We start from the raw sequence: 17,271 nt of genomic DNA on the forward strand, positions 1-17,271 counted from the left end.
AGTCTGATGTGGACTGACAAGATTCGCTATCATACAGGGCTTTTATACACCACGTTGCACAAAATACACGTAAGACCTGTGGACTCTGATAAAAGAGGGATGTCGAAATGTGTGCACACCAAAAAACTCAATACTGGTCAAAAGTCTAAACAGAGTTCAGATGAGTTTAAAAGTTATGATGACAGTTGGAAGAGAAACTGCTAAAATTAATATCCCTTCTGAAGGATTTTTCCATTAGGCATTTTGAAAATAAGAAAGAAAAGTAGATTTATTATTTTAGAATAGTTCATTAAATAGTAAAGATACCCAGCAGCCAAAACAGGTAAAAAAGATTCTGTTATTGTCATTAATACACTGTAAACCTGAACATTCAAAGCAATTAAATATATTTAGTAGTTTATATTCAAAGTTATAGAAAAAGTTCTACTAACTTAATTAAGTCAAGTCATTGTAACATGTTCTTCCTTTTTGAGTTCTTTAACTAATATTTTTTTGAGTAATTAATGGAAACATATTTGTTTATAAGTAAGCATAACTTAAACACAACTTAAGTAATTACATGCAAAGTCCTGTTATTTCTGTTGTTTGAAATAGGGATTATTTAAAAATAAACTTAATTCACATAGTACTTTAATTTAACTGTTATCAAAAAGTAGTTGATACTTGCTATAATATAAGAAACATGATATGGGTGAAAATAAATAAATAAATAGAATAACTAAAAAATCCCAAGTTGAAACACTTTGATGTAGTGTTTTCAACCACTATCACTGACTGCACACACAAACAACCTCCGCTCCATGGATGGAAGCCAAGGAGGCCATGATAAAAACACAAAGGGGAAATATTTATTTACCAACCAGATAAAAAGCAAAGTGCTACCAAAACAATTCCATGATTTGATTTACAGAAAACCATGTTTTGACCAAAAGAAAAAATTGCAGAAACTAAAACTATGAAAACCTACCTAATATAAAGCTGGAGGTGAAGTTATTGCTGCATGGTTGCCATGTCACATTTGTTGCCAGATATATCAAATTTAACAAAGGAATCATACAATTTAAAAATAAAAAGAAGAAAAAAGTGGAACAGTTAAAGACTGTTGTGTCAGAAAATTAAATTTCATGTGAGATTGGAAGTATAAAAGAAAAATGCAGAAATTGTGCATACTTATGCTCTAGTAAGAACAAAAAGACAATCAATTTACACCAGTTGTATGTATTCAGTAAGTGTTCCAGTTTTTAAAAAGTTGTTTTAGTTAAAAAAAATGTAAATATAAAAAGCAATTGCACTTTATTGTTTCAAAAGTCTGTTTTCAAAAATTGACAAATAAACATTTAAATGCAGATTTTTAATTTTAGAGACAAAAACCTGCAAGACTGTTATCTTGAGGTCATTTGACAGAGACAACCTTGAATGTAAACCAATAGTGTCCAGCCATTGAGGCCTCCCGTACTCAAATATGATGTAAGGTGTGCACTGCACAGCATACACAAGGCATTTATCAGTGTATGAGTGTGTATTCTATTAATGATAATAAAAATGCACACGCAACAAAAGGAAAAACCAAAGGATTAAAGTAGCAGTTTTCTTGCAAATATATTTTGTGGAGAAATGAAGAGGTGGTGGACAAACTCAACTTTGTACATACAAATTCAGCATGCTCATCAACTCCAGCTTTAACCTGAGTTAACCTTGAGTAACATAACAGTACTATCAGGGAACATTTAACATGATACACTATCTGACACAGACAGCTGAAGGTTAGCTTTTTAGGATATCTCTAAAGTTTATATTGACATTTTCACTGCTTTCAGGATGGATGGTGATGTCGGTGTTGAAAGAAAACAATCGAGAAAACATGCAAACTCTAATCAATGAGGTTCAAGTTCTTTCTTATAATACATATAGAGAACTGTGGAAAAATTGGACACCAAAAAGTCTCAATTGGGATAAAACTTTGATAAAGTCTTTAGAAGTCATCTGCTCAAAGACAAAGATCAATGAAGAATGTTTGTGACTGAGATTTTTGCTTTTTTACGTAATATAGTGGTTTAGATGCGGTAAAGCATTTACTGTATCTGGCAACGCCACTCTCTGCTCAGGAATGTCATGTGACAGGGAGGAGCCAAATATCCGGAAACAACAGCTCCTGCGAGTCGTAAGAAAGGTAAAAAAAAAACAAACCACAACTTCTACACAAGCTACTGCAACATTTAGACAAAACTGACACTAGCTGGGTGTTATGGTGGCAAATAAGTCTTCAAATGTGTTTTTCCAAATGTTTGAAACCGACAAAGTGACTGAATTTTTTAGCCTCCGGAAAAAAAAGAGCTTCAAACTGTGCTGCGGCTTTGATTGAAGCTTAATGACAACAACATTAGACGCTTTTAGTGGAAACTATCGTGTTAAAACACTCATAATACAACTATAAATGTTTATGGACAAGTGGTCAACTTGTAGGCTGCACTTTTTAATGTGTTTATTGTCTTGTCTTGAACGAACTCCGACTGTTTCCGCATTTTACCTGCAGGCTGTAAGACTGCATAGCAGCTGCAACAGGTTAAAATACACATTATGAACTACTTTATAATTATGTATTTTTTTTCTGTTCACAAGCAGTCTCCGAGTATGAATTACTAAGTAGAATGTGTTTGGCATTATGACCTTATACTTAATTTGGATGTGACTGGCTTGTTGGGCCTTTCTGAATATTTCTCACTACTTTTAAAGAAGGATGGACGACATTTTGTTGCTTTCAAACCCTAAAAATGAGCTTAGTTTGAATCTAAAATACTTTCCCTGCAAGAAATTTGATGCCACGATTAAATGAAACCTGATCCTTGGCAATATTTACATTTAAAATACGGTCTATGCACGCTACAATAGTGTATTTATTCAGTTAGCCTTTGGTGCATTTTAAATTCTTGGGTAATTTTTGATTATTATACTTATAATTACATTTTTAAATTTTCATTTTGCACTTTAAACTGTACACATATTGTTTGTTTAAAAGTAGTGCATTAAAAACACAGATGTTTCCCTAATATGATAAATAATTGTGGTTATAATCGTGATTACAATATTGATTAAAACAAAAAAATAATAATAATCATGATTATCATTTTGGCCATAATCGTGCAGCCTATTAGGTTTAAAAAAATATATAAATAATAATAATTAAAATAAACATGATAAACAACTAGTTTGAAAAAAAAAAAAGTATTTGTTTGGACGTGATTTTGGAGAAGAAGCTTCAAGTACAAAGTTTTACATTTGTTTATTCAGGTGTGTATCAAACTTGCAGCACATTGTCCAAATCTAGCCAGAGGGCCCAGTTTGGCCATGTAATTAATAACCTTACATGCAAGAAAACAGAGATGACACTCAAAACTCAATTGGATCAAGTCCAACTAATGTGTTTTTCAAGTACCTGAAAGTAAAAGACTAATAATAGTAGATGTATTAATAGTAATTTATCTATAAAGCAAGGAATCTCTGTCCGTCTGAGTGTGCGTGTGTCTGTGAGACTTTCAACATGGCTGCTGCTTTGTTCAAAGGTGTGCAACGTCAGATTTGTTTGGATTTCAATGATAATGTTGATAAATTATTTCATAAAGTTGTCTTAAATGCAGCTTGGCAGATCAGCTCAGTGTTGATAGGTAGTCATGGTAATTCAGGATAAGCTGAAAGCTGTGTAGAATCTACAGGAGTGACTGCACAAAGGGCTTTTAAAAACGACTAAAGTGAGTCTTATAACCTAAAAAAAAACACCCCCTGAATATTGACCAGCAGGTGTCTTCAGTGAGCAACGTTTATAACTAAGGTGAGTAATAATAATAATAAAAAATAATAAAAGAATAATAAAAATAGGCTTTCACTATATATATGTAGCCTGCCTATAATACAGTGCTAAATATTATGCCCTGCACAGTTCATTTAGTTGACTAGCCACACACACACACACACACACACACCCATACACCTCTTTCTCTCTCTCAGCAAGCTGCAGATGTATGCTAGCCTATATTACAGTGCTAAATATTAAACCTCGCACTTTTCTATAGCAAGACACTTCCTACGGGCACTGCACGAGTAATAATAATAGTAATACATGTATTTATGGAGTGCTTTCAATCACAATGCTGTACATCAAATAGAACATCCATTAAACATATAACATTTATTATAACAATAATGCGAAAGGCGTGCATAAAAACATGAATTTTAGGACTCAAATGTAATAGTATATAAACATTTTTACCTTTGCCTTAAAAACATGAATAGAGGGAGCCAGCCTAATTTCAGCAGGTAAACTGTTCCATAGCATTGGAGCACGGAATGAAAAAGCACGTTCCACAATAGTCTTTTTACAAACCTTTGGGACATTCAGAAGCTCAGTCCCCTGGGATCTCATAGCGTTGTAGTGCGTGCCTCTTATTTTATTGTTGTTATTTACTTGAATTAGAAATCACAATTTTCTCCATTTTATTGCTGGCCCAGGTTATCTGACTGTCTTGATCAAATGTGTTTTCCCCAGCTTTGATTACCGGTAATGGCTTGATCAATAAAGTCTTTAAACACAGCTGTGCTAATATGTTGAGTTGGATCAGTGGTTTTTTGTTTCTATTTCTTTGTGTTGTATTAATTTCAGATGAATGCACATGTTTTTGTAAAAGCAGCATTGTATTATCCAATAGGCTAGGTCGGTTAGCAAGTGGTATTTTCACATGCTTGTCATGAGACCAGTGACCCACAGAACTGCTGGTAATTGGATTACAGTGTGTTAAATAAGTAAATGAACTAACTGTGTGTTATTATGTCTCTGGTTAAGCTCTCATCATGGCCTACCAAGCTGGGTTTCCTGAGGAACCCAACGTTTTGGTGAACAAAATCAGCTCCAATATCCAGAAGCTCACACTGCTGAGTAATACACACACACACACACACACACACACACACACACACACACACACACACACACACACACACACACACACGCAACAGAGCACTATTCACATATTTTGACGAGCTGTAACACAAATATTGCACCACTTAGACCACTCCTTTATGTAGGTAATTATTTCATGCACAGAGACCTATACAAACAATGCTGTTTTTCTTTTTCTTTGTCAGCTTCTGAGCTCCAGAGGACAGTGTCTCTACTGGGAACTGAACAGGACACCAGCCAGTTACGACAAATACTGTGAGTCATTTACACACAGTTAACTCATTCAGTGCCAGCCATTTTCAGAATTTCTACCCCCCTCAGTGGCAGCCATTTTTGAACATTTTGACTGATTTTTAAAGACCCACAGAATGTGTTCTACTATGACAATCTGAAATCTGACACCAGATTCTGAAAAATTGAAGCCTCTAATTGTTTCTGGCTTGTCTCGTAAATGCCTTTCATCCTCTCCCTCTTAGCTCTGCTGAGCACAGATACTCTCTCATCCAAAGGTGCGCTGCTACCTCTTATGTGTCACCTATTATTTTGCTATCTGGCTCACAGGCTAGCGGTGTTTTGTAATTAACTCATTGACTGCCAAAGACGTCTAAAGACGTTTTTTGGTTTAGTAACGTTGACTGCCAAAGACGTCTATAGACGTTAATTGTGTTTTTCGGCTGGAGTTGCTAGGTGACAGTGTGACGAAGCTCTCCTGTGAATATCTAACTTGTATCATGATGTAGTGACCAACTGGTGCTATGTATCTGGCAGCAGCGCACCTTTGAGAGACTTTGAGGACTGCCAAAATACAGTAAGAAATCCATTCAATTCTGACCTAGATAGCAAAATAATAATAATTTTGCCATCAAAAGCCCGGTTTCAGTGTTGTTTTTGTAGTTTTATAGTCGGAAACCAATGTTGAGGTGTCCCTAAAGCAAAAAAAAAATAATAAATAAATAAATGCTTCGAAGTCACTAATAGATTTTTTCAGAAAAAGACGTTTTTCCTCAGCTTTTTGTCACAAACTGGCGATTTGTGTGAAACTTGCCTCTGTTCAACTGCTGATTACAGAAGAACGAAACAAGCTAGAAACAAAATAATTTTTTCTGATGAAACTAGGAAGTCAAATCGTTCAGAATTTCAGATTGTCATAGTACAAAATATTCTGTGGGTCATTAACAAGTGAAAATCATCTAAAACGCCTGGCAATTTGTGGTTGGCTGCTCTGAAAAGGACTGGCAGTGAATAAGTTAATTAATATAAATGCATCGCCTAACAATATTTGACTCGAGAAGCAACATTTTTTCAATTTAAATGGATTTTGATTTATGATTAAATCAATGAAAACCATAAATGAGGTTAAACAACAAAATTGTGTTTATTATTTTCATCACTGTATGCTAACATAATGTACAATATGAATAAAGAATATTATGATTGCATTGTTCACAAAGCACAAACTTAAATTTAAATAAGCTATATTAATGCTTTTCCGGATGATTTTTTTGTGGACTTTTCAAAACAAATGTGTTTTTGTGTATTAAAATAAAAAAACAGCAATTAGTACAGAACATTCCAGAGAAGAGAAGTGGAAACAGTGTAAAATAGTTAGAATATCTGTGTCTAGCCCCAGTTAACATGAAGTTTTTCCTTCTCATTAAGGTTTTAACTTAACAAAGCCTCTGTTCTTTCACTGTTATATAAATGATAACATGTCTAGTGTATCATAAAACCATTATTTTAAAAAAAAATCCCAGTCAGCAGAAGCAACAGCAGGGAAACCACCTGGCTAAAGAGACCGATCAACTCATCAAAGCCTTCAGCGCACTTCCTGTCGGCCCTGACCTGGTACTGATTCTGACAAATGTACCAATCAAGTATCTAATATCAGTTCATGCCTTGCAACTGATCTCTGTGACTTTCTCGCGGTTTCAGCGCCAGCGGAAGCTGCAGAAAGAGCGTCTGCTGAATGAATTCTCCAACGCTCTGAACAACTTCCAGACAAACCAGCGACAGGCGGCCAGTAAAGAGAGAGAATTTGTGGCCAGGGTCAGAGCCAGTTCCAGAGTGTCGGTGAGTAACTGCCAGTCAGCGGATACCAGTAGGTCAACGGGCGGGGCAAATAAATACTTAATCTGGTACAAAACAGAACGTTGCTGAGAATGTGTGGTGTAGGAATTATATTGAAAGAAATCAGGAATTTATATTTTAATATTGGAATAATTAGAGTGATTATGCGTGAATTTTTTTTTGTCACATGAAGTTTATGTAATGTGTTTGGAAACTGATAAAAGAATGGTAAATCTTAGCACATGCTTAGGTTTCCTTCTCTAAGGCCAGTGTGTGCTTTCAAATAGAAGTTAAAAGTGACCATTCTTTAAACAATTACAAATCTTTTACTTTGCTAATATAAGAAGCATTTTGAGTTGGTAAGCCACTTTTTAAAGATGTATTTCCATGAGGATTACTAAATTATATAATTTTTTTTTTGATTGCTCCCTTTTTCCTCTAGACATTTCATATTTCCTGTAAAGTAATAGTTGCTGGTGCTACTTATTTATGTTTCTTCATTATAGTCAATCAGAAAAAAACCTTTTCAATAAAAAAAAAAATACTTTCAATCAAAGAAGGAAAAGTTTTCAATTGCAAAAAAATATATATACAGTATATTTTAAAACCAAGTAAATATATTTAAACAATTTTTTTTTATTATTGAAAATATTTTTTGATTGAATAATAAAGACACAAATGTACTTCCCATAATATGGCCCAAAAATAAAAGTGTTGAAATGCAATTTATTTGGGTCTCAATTTTTTTTTTTTTTTACATTTGAACTCTTTTTTTCATTGATTTAATTTTATTTATTTTTTGATTCAAGTAAACTTTTTTTTATTTATTGAAGTGATTTTTTTTTTTTTTTTTTTAATTAAAACTGTTTTCTTGATTGAATATTAAAGAAAAAAATCTACCTGCATACTTATTTACTTAGTACATACTTAGTTTGCTTCTCTCATCTTTTTAAGTGGGAGAACTTGCACAATTTGTGGCTGACTAAATACTTTTTTTGCCCCACTGTATCTGCTTCTGAATAGTAAATCTAATTTATTCTATTTCACTATTTATTTATTGATTTAAAGTCTTTTTAACTCGACAAATTCACAGACTTTTCAAGTCTACTTCTACTCTTAAATTTCTCATTTATTTACAGAGGATACTACTAGGGCTGCACGATTATGGCCAAAATAATCATCTCGATTATTATTTATCAATATTGTAATCAAGATTATAATCACAAATATTTATCATGTTAGGGAAATTTCTGTAGTTCTTTTGCACTACTTAAAAAAACAACAACATGGTCTAACTTGTGCAGTTGAGTTTGTTACATTTTTATTTTTATGTTGTGTATTTGTTAACCATAGATAATCACAATGAAGAAATATATATACAAAAAAAAAAAAGATAAATAACTTTAAGCGTTGTTTATGTAAAGACGTTATTACAGCACATTTACTGAGTCACTGCTGTGCGTTTATGAATAAATATGTCAACAGGGTCCTGTGGAAGACGGCTTTGAAAATGCACTTCCTTTCCAAAGGTAAGTCCATCTTTGTTTAAACCAGTGGTTCCCAACCTTTTTTTGGATTGTGACCCCATTTTGATATCACAAATTTCTGGCGACCCCAAAGACTTGTACATCAGATATTTTCATACTGGATTTTGTTTATCTATCTGTTTCTTCTTTTTTTATACTGAATTTTATTAAACTAGATTTATTTTTGAGAGATTGAATGTATGGAATACATTTGTTTTAGATTGTGTGATGTTTCAATTTGAAGAAAAAAAAAAGAATTCATTAAGAATTAATTTAAAAATTTAAAATGTATTTTTAATCAAATTATCATTATATTTTAAATCAATTTCTAAACATTTTAGGCGATCTTATTTAAATTTTAGACGACCCCACACGGGCTCACACACCTAGCGTTGAAAAACACTGGTTTAAGCACCTTCTACATATGGTTCCATGTAGTCATTGGTAATTGGCTGATCATCTCCTCCTCTGCTCATAAAGTGGACCTCAGGTCCAAGCACAGACCGAAGCTATCACTGTGGAAGACCTGCAGCTCATCGAGGAGAGAGAGTCGGCCATCAGACAGTTAGAGGTGAGAGGTATTCCTTCACAGCCACGGCTGACACATGTACCTGCTCAGAGATTTGTTAATGATCACACTAACATCATTTATGCTCATTAACAAGTGTAAAATCATTTTTAATGTATTTGTTCTAGTCGGACATCACTGACATAAATGACATCTTTAAAGACTTGGGAATGATGATCCATGAACAGGGAGACATGATAGGTGAGTGCTGTCACTGACACTTGAACATAACCGTTTTTATTTTATTTTATTTTTTTTACTTCCACGTTATCTTCAAACTGAAGTCCTATGGATGCTCAACTATCTGAGTGATATTTTTCCTCAAATTTTTGTTTCATTTCAAATTTGTTCAATAAAAAGTTCACAAGAAGATGTCATTGTTTATTTCAGTATAAATAAGCCACACAAAAATACACTAGTTTCCTTTGATAGCTTCTACTTAAATGTGTGAAAAAAACACCCTCACACATGTCTCAAATACATTTTTTATTTACATTTCCTCCTTTTGCACTGGCATTTCTCCTTAAAAACAGACCTATAAAGCGGACTTGTTATGATAGAATAACAAAAATGTCCATATGACATAATTACACAAATGACGTGCATTATTTTGGCTGAAGAAATGCACAAAAATGACTTCAAAAACACACAAGACTAAAAAAAAAAAAAAAAAAAAATATATATATATATATATATATATAAATAAACAAAAACTACAACAAGAATACACAAAAAGGACAAAAGGACTAAACAAAATTCAAAATTACTTTAAAAACCCACAAGACTACAACAAAAATATTTTAAAAAATGACAACAATACACAAAAAAGAGTCCAAAACACACAAATTGACATGACAAGACTATTTCTTTCCTGTAATAATGTTTAGATGGGTCACTTTTTTGTATGATGACATGAGTGTGACACAGTTGTTATAATAGTTGCCCATCTCTGATTGAGGCTTACCAAGTTCAGTTTGATTTGAAAATGCTGCATCACTTTGCCTTTTTAATAGTTTATGATCTGAAAACGGTCATTGTGCATTTCTGCTGTCCGTTGGGCATTTTTACTGCTTTAGCTCAACTATGTTAAAGATTGATTCAGCTTTTGGTTCAATGTTTGGTATTTCTCCCATGCTCTGCAGACAGTATAGAGGCCAACGTGGAGAGTACAGATACACATGTTGAGCGTGGCACACAGCAGTTGTCTCGGGCTGCAGATCATCAGGTAAACGTCACACAATAAAAAAAAAAAAGGGTAATAAAAAAGAAAGACAGAGAGGGGAAGTTTTTCTTCATTTCTTAGTGTTTTAGTTAATCCAGCCAACACAGATTAGGCGTTATGTTGGATGCTCTACTGTAGCTTAGCTTTGGAGCTGCAGACATTTACCATAGATGCAAAATGCTGCTTTTTAAAATGTACTTTAAATTGAGACAACTTAACTTTGTGCTATCTGTTCCCCTACAGAGAAGTTCTCGTAAGAAGATATGCATCATCATGATTGTGTTGGCTGTAATCGGTGTTGTAGTAGGACTTATCATCTGGGGTGCTCTCAAAAATTGAAAGCGTCTTCCTCCTCACACTCACTGTCTCATCATCAGTCTGAGCAAAGGATGCAATGTCTCATTTCCAGGAGTAACTGACACAGTCCATTCGTCTGCCTTTATTTGCATTAGCTTTCGCAGTAGCTGCACACTCCCTCACTGTGAATCAGAAAACAGCACTTTCAGTTGTAATGGTAAAATCTGATCATACGCTTTTTTTTTTTTTCCAGGAAGGCTAAATGTTCTCTGACCGAAGTGATTTTATTGCTCATGTGCCTGATTAGGAATAAACAAAGATATTTAATGTTACCATGAAAAGTCAGTGACAGTTTGAATATTGGTGAATCGCTCCATTGGAGACACAGTTTTCATGGCATGTTGCAGTCACACTTAAAGGTAGCATGTACACTGAGTGGTTATGAACATTAGTGTGCATCAAATATTGTAATATATCTGTAATATCTTATTACAATATTAGATGAAGAACTTCAGTGCATTTAAAACACTTGCTTTGCTAGTAGTAATGAATATACTCACTCCTCACAGGGCTTATTTACAGTCTGACCAAGCCAATATGATTTGATTGGTATGAGTTGGTATCTGCGGTCTCCAGGTACTTCCTTGTATTGCACAGCTGCTGCCTTTTTTAATGCACCACATATGTTAACTAAAGCTCACAAAACTCGTATCAAGTAAACAAAAGGCTACTAATGAAATAGTAGTAAAAGTGCAGTTAATTAATCCAAATGTGATACATGCCTTTTATGATTAATAACATTGCAGTAATCTATGATCATTAATGAATAGTGAATCAGTGACTTATTTGCCTTTTTTTCTTTATTTTTTCTTTTTAATGAACCGTTTTTGAAGTATGTATTCTTAAAGGTTTTGAAGTTGTGCTCACGGTTGTTTGTTCACGGGAAATTTTCACATTCCAAAAATGTAGGAGTAACAGAAGATGGTGATTTTATTTTTTAGCTATTTTGGTTTTGAAGTTGATTGAAGTACAATAATTTCTATAGACAGTTCAGCTAAGTGTTGGTTGATATTTGTAATTTATTTGTGTTGATTTTAAGTTCAATGTTCATCTGTTACATCATTTGATACACTTTTGATCGCTTGCACTGTAGCAAATATAAAATATCCTAAACTGTGCATATAATATCTCCTAAACTTCTTGAATTATACGCAGTGAGTAAAAAGTGCAGTAACATGAATGCAGAAGTTTGTGAGTGAAGCGATCATAATTACACATTTACGTTATATTTGTACTTATGTTTCGTAACATCAATTTGTACATGTGTGTATCTTGGTTAAATTGGTGAATGTGTTGTAACTCCAGAAGTAGTCATCCATTTTTATTACCAAAAAAAAAAAAGACATTTACGAGTTTGATCTTTTTGATTTCCATTAAAAATAATCAACATTTTCTCCATTTAGAGCTTAAAATTTCAGTTAAAGATTAAAACGCTTCATGCTTCATCATCTATGAACTGTTATCCTAATGAAATGGCACACATGAGATAAAAATGAAGATTTTAAAAGAAATGTACAATGAGACCAATACAAATCCTTGTGGTACACCGAAGGATAACTTTTTACAACTATAATAAAACAGAAGTGCAATTTATAAGAATGAGAGTCACGTGTCGGCTCCTTATTGTGTCAGAGTTTGATCAGCATAAAGAAGTGTCTCATTTGGGCCAAAGGAAACAACAGGCTGCGTTTATTTTTCTTGGTCATTAGTTGGAAAACTCCCCCAAAACTTTTCCTCTAGAAATATGAATACTATGAACATAATGCCAGAGACGGAGACTTAGAGTGGAGAAAAGCATTACAAAAACAGAAATATAGAGGAAAGTCAAAAAAAGGAGGTATAGGAGCTGATGCTGATTCTGTGGAATCCACACTATCACGTGCGTGTCTTTTGTTTATTGGTAATACAACACACTTGATGTTGTAAGAATGACAGGTACCCTTTTAAGCAGAAGTGTCAAACTCATTTTTTGTTCAGGGACCAAATACGGAGCAGTTTATAGGCAGGAAAATAAGTAATTTAATCATTGCTGTGCTCTAGTTTGCACTTCCACGTATAAATAAATCATAAAATATGTAAGGCACTGATAATATCAAAGCAATAAGTGACAGATACCAGTCCCTTCAGGGTCTTCATTCTACTGATTTTGTGACCAATTTATGTGTGATTTCTGGAAATCTTGTGGCATAATTTCAAGAAACAAGCAGGATTTTTAAAAAACTGAGAATTATTTTAACAATTTGAGATGAAAAATGCGAAATAAGTATGGGGAAAACGTGAACCCTTCTAATATTGTGGAGTTTCATTAAATGTGTGTATTATTTTGGAGATATCTAGCTGAGATATCGGCACACTTGAGATAATAATGAATTTAAAACAAATGTACAATGAGACCAATACAAATCCTTGTGGTACACCTAAGGATAACTTTTTACAGCTATAATGAAAAAAAAAAAAAGTGTGATTCATAAAAATGAGAATCAGAGTTGGATCAGCATGTGGAAGTAACTGGCAGCATTGATGCAGAAGGCCCAACGTTTCTTGGCAAAGAATAAGAGCGAGAGAGAAAAATGTGGTGGAACTTGGACGCAGCGTTTCAAAGCTTGGCTTGAATTGAGTGTCGTCAGTAGAGTATTTCTGATGTTTACGCACATAGAAGGTAACAGGTTGTTGCAAAGAGCTGAGTTAGATTTTCCTTCCTAAAGTGTCACAGCAGTGGAGGATGAGGAAAGTTTTACCTGGTGCGGAGTCCAATGTGTCAGAGTTTGAAGAAAGAAGTGTCTCATGGTAAAATTAGCTCAGTCAGTGTACGTGAGCTAGCAGTTGCGTCATTTTGGAGAAAAAAAAGCAAAATAAATTATAGGCTGCGTTTATTTTCCTTGGTCATTAATTAGAAAACTCGGTAACACTTTACTTGAAGTTTTATACACAAGGCTGACATTATGCTGTCATTTTTATGACATGACACCTGTCATTAGCATGAATAAGGTGTCCTTCTTTACCTTAACCCTAAACCTACCCAACCCTAACCTTAACCCTATCTAACCCCACTACATCCCTCCACCTAACCCAAAAAATACCAACATGACTCCAAAGGTGTCATAATTTAGCAAACAACACTTATTGACAGCGTTTGTGACACCTTATTTATGCTAATGACAGTGTAACGTCAGCCTTATTTATACAACTTTAAGTAAAGTGTTACCAAAAACTCCTTAAAAATTTTTTGATTTCTCATACTTAATGTGCCGCTTTTGACTTTTGCTGTAGAAATATAAACCCCATGAACGCATCACTGGTTAAACACAAAGAGACAGACAAGATGGGGCTTCCACCTTCAATATAGTGATATAGAAAATTAAAAAATATTAAAAGATAAATCAAAATATAGGTGTCCGGTCAGGAAACCTGCCTAAAGTTTGGCCTTTGAAAACTTCTCTCTGTCTATCAGGGATGGGAAACTATCACAGCGGGGGCCACAAAAATGTGTCACATGATCAACTTTCATGTCAGCATTTAGAATAATGACCAATCACAGCATTAATGGGGGAAAAAGAGTTTTGTCGTCTTTTTTTGTTTGTTTTTTTTTGTCTTTGTCGTTGTGATGTTTTCTTGTTTTTTTTGTCAAATTGTGTGTTTTAGGGGTCATTATGTGTGTGTTATTTTTTGTGTTGTTTTAATTTTGTGTATTTCTCTGTCATTTTCTGCAGTTTTGTTGTCGATTTATGTTATGTTATTAATGTTATGTTTTACGAGTCATTTTGTGTATTTTGTGAGTACTTTGTGCATTTTGCTGCCATTTGTGTGTTTTGGGAGTTTCTTTGTGTATTATGTTGGGCTACATATTCCTTCCATCTTCTTGAATTACAATTTTTGAGGATTTGTTTTTGGGGCTGTAAAAAAATTGACTGAGGGCCACATGTGGCCCCCGAGCCGCCAGTTGCCTATGTCTACTGTACATATTATGTGTGTATATACCTGTATGTTTTATCTCTGCCAGCAGGAGGCAACATTGAGCTAAAATTACAATCATAATTCTGGACACTTAGAATTATGTTGTTGTGTAAGACACATTTTTAGGAAGTCCATAACAGCCATTTAGTACAGTTCCACCATCTACTACATAACTGTAAACATGTAACACTGAGTAAAGCTTTGATTTACTATGAACATTAACCTTTAGGATTGAACCAAGATGCACATGGCTGAGTTTCAGTCATTATCTTTATATCAAAGTCCAGTCCTACAGAGATATTCAGCCTTCAGCAGACAATCTCAGGCCCAGAAACAAAGAGTCCCTGTCTGTCTCTGCATCAATAATATATGATTGCTCTAATGGAGTAATAGCAGAAGAGTGGCTCAATTTCTCCTTTTTTTTAATAATGTGTTTTGCTGATGTTGCTGCTGCTTGGTTGTCACAGCTGTAGCTGAGTTCCAACAGTTCTCCGCTCTTCTCTCCTCCTCTTCATTCCTGTTCTATCCTCCAGAGTTCTTTAAAATTGCAGTGTATTTTTACAGCTTTATTGATTTATGTCCTCAATATTTTTAAACCTCAGGCCAAAGTCTATAGGATAGACGCTGTCCTAGCATATACACTTAAGAGACTAGGAATGATTTATTCTGCATAAACTTTGCTCTGACATACATCAGACACGGCCACATGTTGGCCATCAGTTTAATTTTGTGCGGCCCACAAAGTAAGCTCACAAAATGAAAAGAAATTACACAAAACAAACAGCAACAAAAATGACAACAAAAACATACATTACAGGAAAAATAAACCAAAGGACAACAGAATTATGCAAGAAGACAACAAATACGCTAAACAGCAAAAATACATAAAAGTACTCCAAAGTTATTGAAAAACACACAACGAGGACAACAAAATTATGCAACAGGACAACAAATACACTAATCAAAAACACATGAAATGACTCCAAAGTTAATGGAAAACACAAAAAACAACAACAAAAACGTACAAAATTACAGAAAAAAACACAAAAGGAGAACATAATTATGCAAGAGGACAACGAACACACTAAACTGCAAAAATACATAAAATTACTCAAAAGTTTGTGAAAAACACACAAAACCACAACAAAAAATAGACAAAAATGACAGGAAAATGTACAAAAATCTGGCCCTCAGATCAGAGGATCACATATTTTTAACCCCCACTTTATTAAAAGTTGCACATGTCTGAAATACATATCAGAAATCCTTTAAAAATGAAAATGTGTTAAACCATAGTGAGATTAGCAAAAGGGATGACACAAGATCTGAGCTGCATTTCTGCATTTTCAGACAATAACCATGACCAATGCTTCCATTATGCAAATGCTTATTGGCTGATAAAGCAGCAGTACCTGTAGGAGACACTAATACACACAGGGGAACATGCAAACTCCTCATAGAAAGGATTCAGACCTTCCCTAGGATTGATGGATGGATCCTAAACAGCTATATTCAGTTTTGTATAATATGTTGTTGACATGCAAGTGTTTTCCCTTCATAAATCAGAGGTAAACAAGTTAGTGTTGCCATCTGAGGTTTATGTCCACTTACCTTCTTGCAGTGGCCCACAGCTGTAGGGGGCAGAAACCTCCCAGCAGAGCAGGAATGTAAACTTTAACTTGGATCCAAGAGCAGTAATGTTAGGAAAATGTCCTCTCTGTTGTGCAGGAACATTTGCACGAAAAATTAATGAATAAATATGAGGTAGAGCTGGCATGGATGGAATAACAACTGGCAGCAGATCATAAAAGTATGCCAGTGGGTTAGAGGTTTCCTCAGGTTTAGAGGCCTGTGCACGTTCTGGTAAATATTCTGGTGAGAAGGTTGTAGCTCCCTGAGATGTTACAGAATGATTCTCTTCCTGTGCGTCGCTGTTAAACCTTCCTGATGCAAACAAAAGTGACTTCAATGTAGAGTTTGTGCTTCTTAAATTTGTCATACTGCTTTCAGGAAGCTAATGAGATGATGGCTAGCACTTTTGGATGATGGTCAATGTTTTCTTTGCTTCAATTACCAGAAAACATTCATTGCAAACTCTGCAAACAGAAAACATCACAATATTATTTCCTGAAAAAGCACCAAAATGGGAAAACGTATTTCCATTTGGCTGGTTGAAGGGTGAGCAAAAATGGAAGCAAAACTTTACTTTTTTTAAATTCATTTTTTGTACGTATTTTTTATTTTTTAATTGCCGTTTCTAATCTACATATATACTGAACAACATGCATTAAACTATGGACGTGTATCTGGTCAATCACTTCATTTAAAGGCTGAAAATCAGCTGTTGATTTGCAACAGGAATGTGCATTTATATGTACAAGTGCATGAAGATAGAGAGGATGATTAGATTCTTGAATATTTGTAAGGGCCTCCACAATAAGAATTTAAACTCAATTCTTATTTATTAACATTGTTTACATTTTTTTTTCAAAAAGTCACAATTAAAGTTCCAGTACTTCCATCACAACCTTTTGTTGAATAAAACAGATATGAAAGAAAAAGTGTTAAAAGAGCTGAATCAAAGTGTGCAACACAATTTTAGTTCAGGGGCCAAATACTTATTTTG

General features: G+C 34.1%; 1 protein-coding gene across 1 annotated transcript; it reads left to right on the forward strand.

Moving 5' to 3' along the window:
* Positions 1 to 2,104: 2,104 nt before the first annotated feature.
* Positions 2,105 to 11,598, forward strand: LOC114457391 (syntaxin-7-like). Its single transcript, XM_028439123.1, has 10 exons — positions 2,105 to 2,170; positions 4,835 to 4,927; positions 5,137 to 5,206; positions 6,706 to 6,796; positions 6,884 to 7,021; positions 8,504 to 8,547; positions 9,025 to 9,115; positions 9,241 to 9,313; positions 10,255 to 10,337; positions 10,578 to 11,598. Exons 2-10 carry the CDS (start codon positions 4,843 to 4,845, stop codon positions 10,671 to 10,673), a joined length of 771 nt encoding a protein of 256 aa, XP_028294924.1. The 5' UTR covers positions 2,105 to 2,170; positions 4,835 to 4,842; the 3' UTR covers positions 10,674 to 11,598.
* The last annotated feature ends 5,673 nt before the right edge of the window (positions 11,599 to 17,271 follow it).

The sequence above is a fragment of the Gouania willdenowi genome, chromosome 24 (genome assembly GCF_900634775.1).
Source record: "Gouania willdenowi chromosome 24, fGouWil2.1, whole genome shotgun sequence".
Lineage (NCBI taxonomy): Eukaryota > Metazoa > Chordata > Actinopteri > Blenniiformes > Gobiesocidae > Gouania > Gouania willdenowi.